The sequence below is a fragment of the Merops nubicus genome, unplaced genomic scaffold (assembly GCF_000691845.1).
Source record: "Merops nubicus isolate BGI_N331 unplaced genomic scaffold, ASM69184v1 scaffold53227, whole genome shotgun sequence".
Taxonomy (NCBI): domain Eukaryota; kingdom Metazoa; phylum Chordata; class Aves; order Coraciiformes; family Meropidae; genus Merops; species Merops nubicus.
In genome coordinates this window covers 376-9,035 of record NW_008620669.1, presented here as the reverse complement: position 1 = coordinate 9,035, position 8,660 = coordinate 376, and the positions used below count along the sequence as shown (strand labels likewise).

The following is an 8,660-nucleotide window of genomic DNA, read 5'->3' as shown; positions in this document are numbered from 1 at the left end:
GCCCCGCTCACGCCGTTTCTCTCTCTCCCCCGCCTGTAGCCGAAGAGGCGATCGGCGCGGCTGTCCGCTGTGAGTACGGGCGCGAGAGGCGCATGTCCCTGCCGCGCGTGGGCGGGCAGGCACGGGGTGTCTCTGTGTCTGTATCGAAAAAGAGGGTTACTGAGGGCTGGATCCCTCCCTTTCCTTGTTCTTTCTTCTCAGAAACCCGCTCCGGCCAAAGCAGAGCCGAAACCAAAAAAGTTAGCGGCAAAGGTGAGAATCGCTGGGATTTGGGGAGGGAGAGGAGGTGGTCGACTTCTTGCGTCTGGTGGCATTTATTTTCATGTCTTCCATGCACGGTGTTGGAGCTTTTTTACTTGTGTTTGTGTCTTCCTTGTGGGAACATTAATTTAGCTGAAATACCATATTCGGGTGGTTCTGCCAGTATCTACAGGTGCATTCCACCATTCTTTCAAGTAGATCTTCGTTAAGCACTCAAAGTATTGCGTAGAAATGTGGGCCCTGATTCATGGATGTTAGATGGTAGCTCAGTGCTGAGCAGAACTACTTGAATGTCAAACCAACTTTACATAGGATTGTGTTTCACCATGTAACGAAAGGGGGGTAAAATACACTCGTGACTTAAAGCAGTGTGTTAGGACAGGAAAAAAAAATATTTGAATTACTTAGACACTGAAAAAGATATAGGTTCCCATTCACGTAGCCCAGCCGTCAAGTCTCTGTGCGTATGTGAACGTAAGCATGCCTTAGCACCAGTTTTCAGTTTCGCAGTGTGTCCTTCACAGTGCAAATAACCGAGGTGTAAAACTATTTCTTGGGAGAAATAAAAGAGGGTGTCTATCTGATGGATTATTGGTATATGTGTTTTTAAGTGTTCCTTTGAGATTATAAGATTATTAATCTTTGTTAGTATCATAAAATACTGTTTGACAGGTGGTGTCAAAACTGGTGCATTTATGTAATTCTGAATTGTTAGAAACGTTTTGTGAATAAGGGTATCAGCTGGAGGACTTCGTAGTATTTGTTTGCTGTAAGGGATGCTTGGGAGGATGTATTGCATATTTATATGAAAGTACCTTGAACAAATACTTCTTCCCTACCCATTTAACAACAGTTGTGTAGCTACAGAAGATGTGACTGAGATACTAATGAAGGAGCACTGAAAAACTATACTTCCAGATGATAAAATTTAGGTTAGGTTACTGGAATTATATTGATGTAAGAGAAAAAAAAAGTGAAATGCTTTGTATTTACAAAGTGGAGGGGCTGCATAGCTATTTTTCTTCTGCACCACAAGGTTAAATAATAGATTACTCCTTACTCTATAAATCACTAGAATCTAGTTATCATTCCAGCTTGATTCCCTCATTTTACTGACCATCTGAAACTGTGTGTATATAGTTTGGAAAACATGTTTGGCAGTTGAACTATGTATTAGCTCATTGTTGATTCTAGCTCTTGCTGTTTAATAAGTTCATCTTGGTTTGTGTGGTTTGTATTATTTTCAGACTTTACCTAGTAGGTCATAGGAATCTACTTACTGCAAATTGGTTTCATTGTAGGATAAATCTGAGGACAAGAAAGCCCAATCAAAGGGGAAGAAGGGGCCTAAAGGAAAACAGATGGAAGAGACAAACCAGGAACAGACAAAGGATGACTTGCCTGCAGAAAATGGAGAAGCTAAAAGTGAAGAGGTAAAGTTTTCTGTGTTCTCTGGTGCAAACCAGCTGGATGGAAAACTTGCTGTTCTGTTTTATCCAAACATCTGTCAGAAACACTTGCAGTTCTAGAATAGAAGCTATTCCTGCCAGAAGAATGAGGTAGGCCATCAAAACACTAGCAGATGTACCTGGAAAATTCTAGGTGCCTCAAAGAGTTGCAATATTGTGATAACAGTCCTTGAAATTCAGGGAAAATTCAGTGAGAATTTTACCAAAGTTCCTATACAGGATAATGTCCTTCAGAGAGGAGGTGTTTTCTCTGCAGGTAGGTCTTGTCAAATTAAATGGATACACAAATTAGACAGAAGGCATATTGGTAGAGGAGGGGGAAGCAGGCAGAGTGTCTGTCTTTGGAGGATGTGGTTGGGGTTTTGGTCTGCCATAGCTGTTACTGGAGGAGAAGTTTCTTCTTTCTATGAGTTTTTGACAAAAGCAACAATCATTTTGTACAACTTGAAACAGTTTTCACTAGAAACAATTTTCACTGAAACTTCAAAATTCAAATGATTTAGCCAAAGTTAAAGTAACATTTGTAGTGAAAAACAACATTTGTAGGAGTCACAGAGACACTGCTAGTAGGAGGGTGTAACGGTTTGAAAGCAAATCTGTGAGACACTCCAAGTCAGAAATACAATTTAATAGGAAAAAATAAAAGAAATACAAAGGTACAAAGAAACACCACAGACAGTCAGAATACACCCTGACACTGTTGGTTAGGGTGGTGGTAGCAGTCCAGATGAAGCAGTGATCTCGTAGAAAAGATCTGGTAGTTCTTGTCCTCTGGAATTCCAGTGGGTAAGCCCTCCTGTGCTGTACTGAACCCCAGTTTATATCCAGGTGGGAGCACTAGGCTCCTCCCCCTGGGCAGAGCATCACACAACGTGCTGATGTCATTCTATGAGTCATGCAGTGGGTCCTTGATTGCCCCTTAAACAGAAATAGCTCCTGGGGGAGCTCTGTATGAGTCATGGGGCAAGACATGGATGGGCCCATTAATAGAGAGGACTCCTCAGGATGGATGTGAAGGTGTTAACATCTCCCTGGACCTCCTTCCTTATCTGTTGTAGCCTGGGGTGTGAGGTGTGTCCTGGGCAGCTGCTACCAATGATTAACAGCCCATGAGCAATGACATAGAGAGTATAGAATACACAGTTTTTGGTTATACCCACATAATGATAAGCTGGTCCCAGCCGTGGTAACCATGACAAAGGGACAGGTTGGTGCAGGAATGGAAGAGAAAGCACAAGAACTACTATGTTGCTGTTGCTGAAGAAACAAATACATCAGATCAGTCTTGGCTTCATACTGTGCTAAAATGGCCATGTTGCTGATGTTTTTGGAGTCACTGATCATTAACTTAAAACATCCTCTACACTGTAATCTTTTTCTGGAATGTGGACGTAAATTAGTTTTAAATTTAGGACAAGATCTGTAGGGAGAAGCAGTGCCTGTTACTAGGGCAGCTGTTAACAACTGGATGAAACACAAGTTTTCATGTGGTAACAGCCCTAGAATTGGTCTTGGGTTTCTGCAATACTCAATGCCTCACTCGTTTTCATTAGTTCAGTGGAGTTTGCTGATCAGATAGTCAGATGATTTTTTTTTTATTTTGTGTGATTCATGCTTCCTGTGGTTGTTGTATTGAAAATATTTTTTTTTTAAGATAGGAGAAAAAAGGCTATCTGAATTTTATCACATTGGTCTATCTCTGCAGATAGACCTTAAAGTAGAGGAAAAGAGTATTTGGCTCTTAGGTAGATAATGGTTTTTGGTGTGTGAGGAAGGTACAAGGCGGTGTTTGCGTGTACAGGAAACTTTGGGGTAAGAGTTTCTCATTTGTAAGCTTATGGTGTGATCTTTGAAAAAGTCATGCTCCAACTAGGAATTCTTGAGTTCACTTCATGCATAGTTCTGGCTCTGTATTACTATCCCATAATTTGGTCTTCTAATTTATGCATGTAGTATTTCAGCAATACCAGAGAAAGTTAAGTTTGGCAATATTTCTCACTCGGAGTCTATTTAGTGCACTAGAGCAGAGATGCAAATTTATAAAGAATAGGTGAGTTGTGTGGCACATCTTCCTGATGGTTTCATGTCGTTAACACCAGCCAAAACTGCAGGTTTAATAGAATACCTGAGTCTAGAAGAGGCAGAGGCAAGGCACAGTCTGTCCTGTTGGACGGTCCTGTTTCACTCAGGGCAACGGAGTCAGTGATAAGATTGTTAATCCGCGGTCCTGTGACAGGCCAGTGAGGACTTGTGGTGGCACTGGGAGGGACCCACGCCTGTGAACAGAAATGGCTGCCAGGCTGCATCCTTCAGAAGCTCCCCCCAGGTGGCATTAAAGGCTGGGCGGGTGTCAGCGTTCCTCTTTGGGCACTGCTGCAATTAATCTGTTCAGCTAGCGGTGCTCCAAAGAACAATTAAATACAATGTTTATGCTAATATATATGTTATGTTCTCTTTTTAAACATACACTGCAAATACAGCGTGTTCTGAAATAAATGGAGTTGTAATGTTAATCAGTGAAGTTTGCATGAACTCGTTCTGAAGCGGAGGTGCAGCACATAGAAACTTGACATGAAAACAGTGCAGCTCTGCTGCTCCAGTTTGGTCTTGCTGCATGGAGTTTTACAAAGCTATGTTTAATGCAGTACTGGCCTTGGTTACTTCAGTTCAGTTCAGTTACTTCAGAAGTCTTGGTTACTTCAAAGCGTAGTAAGATTTCAGAATATGTTAAAAGTGCTGCACTGAGATTTAAATGCATAAAGGGTGTCTATAGGGTCTTTTCTAAACTCCCTGTGTGCAGGGATTTTAGCCTGGGTTAAAAAGCCCCTTTTCCTGTCATAAAAGCAGTAATTACTGAAATGGGCCTTGTTCTGTAATAAAAATCCCTTTGGAGTAGTAACAGTAGCAACATTCTGAAATTCATACTGATGCATCTGAGCCTTTTCAGGACAGCATGCTTTTAGTAGGTCGTTATCAAAGTGAAGCAAGGGGATGATGACACCAGTTGGTTGACTGTAAAGCATGGGATGTGGGAACAAGTCTCAACTGGTCTGTATGTCAAGTTAGATAACTTGTGCATTAAAAATACTACAAACCAAGAGCTAAACTTTGTGCATTGAAGTATTCTGGTTTGTGTCTTTTTTTCAGGCCCCAGCATCTGACGCAGCAGTAGAGAAAGAAGCCAAGTCTGAGTAACGTCTGGTACCAAGTCTTTAATTGGTGGTCCTTATACCTTTCTTCTTGTACAATTCAGAGGAATATTTTTATCAACTATTTTGTAAATGCAAGTTTTTTAGTAGTTCTAGAAAACACATTTTTAAAAAGGAGAGAGCCCAAACAACCCATTTTTTTACATATTTAGATAAGTGTAAATGCTTTTTTTAAGTGGTAAAATCATGTACTGGTTGTCTGTTTTCTATGAAACCAGAAATTAATGGCATGTTACATTAAGGAGAGAATTTTGAAGCCTTGGTTAGGTTTTGTGTTCCATCGACTGAGGGACAGTTTTTCTATCGTATTAAATGAAGCATAACACAGATCAGACTTTGGAATTTGTAATGATGTGTTGAGAATGTCTTAACATTTTAGTTATTTATCTTTATCTATGGTTGTACCATCAGTAGAATTGCTTACCTAATAAAACTGCTCCCTAGTGTTGGATTTCTTGCTGAGTGATGTATATCTGTGACAAAGTTATTTTTGGTAGTTGCAGCTTTAATTTTTTTCCAACAACTTTTTAGCTGTGATGGGAAACATTGGAAACTTATTCTCCCTTTAACTACTAAGTGAAATTTTCTGCTTGGCAGATCTAACTTGGGTCAGTATTCGAGATACTGGAACTTCACATCCAATTTTAAAGGACAGCTTGGCTACAAAGATCAAATGAAAAATATTTGAAATTGTCTTAGGGAAAAAAACAACTATTGTTTTTAGTTTTAAGAAATTAAGTGAATAAAAACAATTGTAAAATTGTTCGTAGTGTCTGTGATCACCAAACAAAAACCAATAAATCTTGACTATGGAAGGATGTTTCTGTAGCTCCTGCATTGACTGACAACTCATAATCTAAGTGGTATAGTTCTTGATTCTTAGTAGTGTTCTAATGTTAAAAATGTACCTTTCAAGAGATAGGCAGTAATGTGGGGAGTGAGTACCAAGTAGAAAACTAGTTCTGGTTTGAAATCCAATAGGCTGATGCCTCTCTTCCCTTAAAAAAAGCATCAGAGGTTTTCATCTGTCTAGCATCTAAGAGGCTATGTATCTACTCCCGTGTTAATAGCCGCTTCAAGGAAGACAGACAAAGCATCCTCTTGAATGTCACTGATAGCTGGTGTTGCTGTTGTGTTGGAACCATATAGGAACTAACCTAAATCCTGCCTTAAAATCAATAAAGCTTCAGCTGTCTGTGGAAAAATGAACCCAGGCTGTGAAATTCCACAGGTGTCTGAATTTATGTAATGGAACCTTCATGGGGCATGAGTTGTGGAACATCCTGATCAGGAGCAGGGCAGGAAGGAGAAGACTTCCCTCTTGGTGCTCGTGAGCTGTTGGGTGAGCTTACTGTGCTGTGAACAAGTGTACCTGCCACATGAGGGTCCAGGCTGACGGAGTGCGGTTTCGGATCAGACTTAACCTCTGCTGAGAGCTAATTGTGCAGGATGTAATGGTACTGATTATTCCTTGCTCTGTTTGAGATAATTAAATCAATCCTGTGGAAGATGTAACAGGCTTTCATCAGAAGGGGGCATTTCTAAGTATATATGACTTAACCTTAAAATAAAAAATCAAATTTAGTACAGCATTTCTTCAGTTCTCTCACAGAGTGCAGGGTTGTTTTGTTTTGCCTTTTTCCCCCCAGTTTCATGTTATTTTGCTGAATTGCAGCAGGTAGTAGTTTTCTGGGTTTATCTTGCCATTCTATTTGATGCCAGTCACAACTGTCAGCCTTGTTTTGGGAGGAGTCAGGATCAAAAAGTAATGTTTTGTCTTTGTTTCTTTTTCCCCCGTTGACCAAGAACTTGTTTGTGCTCTGAAGTAACACCTGCAAGGACTATCTGCTTCCTGTACATCTTTGGTACTCTTTTCAAATTGTCATCCGGTTATTTCTAAAAAACAAAACCACTTTAGTTCCACCTGTAACTTGCTTTCTTAAACAATGCTTTCATTTGAGAAGGCATTTTACCATTTTTTACCTTTTCGGTATTTAAGCAATGTTCACCTTTTCTTTAGCTTATATGTAGGATCTCCTCCAATACCGGACCACAGTGTGCTTCTGGTTCATTTCCAGTGCACCTGGCTTTGGCCCCAAGTTCTTGGGTATTCCAGAACTGTAAATTTATGCCACTTTTTCTAACCCCCAGCCTTCCCCCTCAATCCCCCTCCAGATTTCTTGTTGGTTTAATTTAGTAGCAGCATGATGTAGCTACATGACATTCTTCACTTGCTGTTTTTAGCAACTCAAACCCATCTGCTAAATGACCGATAAATTAACAGGTAAATACCCCAAAATAATCTCTCTTGCCTCCTATTAGTGAGTGTCTACTTTTCATGGGTTTTGAGTCCCTGGTGTTGAGATCCTGTTGACTTTCCCTATCTTCTAACATCTATTATTTGCTGTTCAGTTTATTGTAACCGCTTCCTAATATTTACTCTTGGGGACAAAAAGTTGCATTTTACTTTATTACGGAAGTGAAAGGACTTGGCAAGCGTAGGTCGGCGATAGCTTCTCCCTCACAGCACAGAGGGATTTTCATGCTGGAAGAAGGAAAGGGCAGAGGTGGTTGCAGCAGCACTAGATCTGTGCTGAGCAGCGCAGCCCACCTAATGCAGTGAAACATAAAGTACACCTAGTAAATACGTAGGTGTGTCAGCTATGGATTTTGGTTGAATCTGCAGTAGAGAGATACTATGGCTCTTCTCCACGTGGCATGAACAGCTAATGTGTAACCATAAAAAAGCCACCAATTTGGCTTTAGGAAAATGAGGAATTATATATTGCCACTAAGTGTCAATTCCACCTGTGGCAAACTGGAGTAGAAGTCATTTAAATTTACCTGATGAGAATTTCCATGGGTGTGCCTGAGAGAAAGCATCCTTTCCTGCCCAACACCGGATCCGTCCGCTCTCTGCAGCTAAGGAATGAGTGACAGCTAGTACAGATTTGCGTGTGGCACTAGGGAATAGGCACGTAACGGGGAACCATCCGAGCGCAGAACGCGTCTCGCCAAAGTTACTCAGATCTGCGTGTTGCTACTGGTGGTTCTGGTTAGGAGAGTGCTGTTTTGTACACACTTATCCTATACCGTTCTGGAATTCATTTTCTAGTGGCAACTAGATCAAAGCCCTTAAAACAGGAATGCAGCGAGGACGCTCAAGTGCATCCAAGCTTAGCTAATGAATGTTGATTTGTTTGGCAATGAAATCTAAAGGGACACAGGTGGCCTTTAAGCATGATGTGGCTGAAGCTTGCAACAATACAGGAAACAGATATTTTAAAAGACAGGATACCTTTCCTTTTTTTTTTTTTTTTCCTTTTTTTGTACCTGACCTGTGATGCAGGAGCACTCACAAGGCAGGAGGTGAAGAGCAGGAAGCAGTGGTCTGTGCTTCCAGGACACGTTTGGGGAAACTGCCTGCTGCTGGCTGAGCCTGCACCTCAGGTGTACAAAAGCTCTTTGTCTAAAGCACATCTGAGGTAGTGGGATTATTAAAACTCGTGCATATTTCTACAATGATATGTAAAAGTATTTTACTTCAAAGGTTCTGAAAATGCATACCAAGCCGCCAGTGGTGGGGAATGCAAAAAGGAACAGCTCAGATTTAAAATACAGCACGAGCACAGCGTTGCTGCATTTACATTAGAATTCATGCTGAGCAGATGTGAGAAACAACCGTGAGAAGGAAAAAAAATCCCCCGTGAGCAGGCTGCCT

General features: G+C 40.9%; 1 protein-coding gene across 1 annotated transcript; it reads left to right on the top strand.

Annotated features, from left to right (window-relative positions):
- Positions 1-45: 45 nt before the first annotated feature.
- HMGN1 (high mobility group nucleosome binding domain 1) lies at positions 46-5,757 on the top strand (the record flags this gene model as incomplete). Its single annotated transcript, XM_008944164.1, has 4 exons — positions 46-69; positions 202-252; positions 1,563-1,694; positions 4,878-5,757. Coding segments are annotated over 4 exons (255 nt in total), but the record flags the coding sequence as incomplete, so codon positions are not given.
- Positions 5,758-8,660: the final 2,903 nt, after the last annotated feature.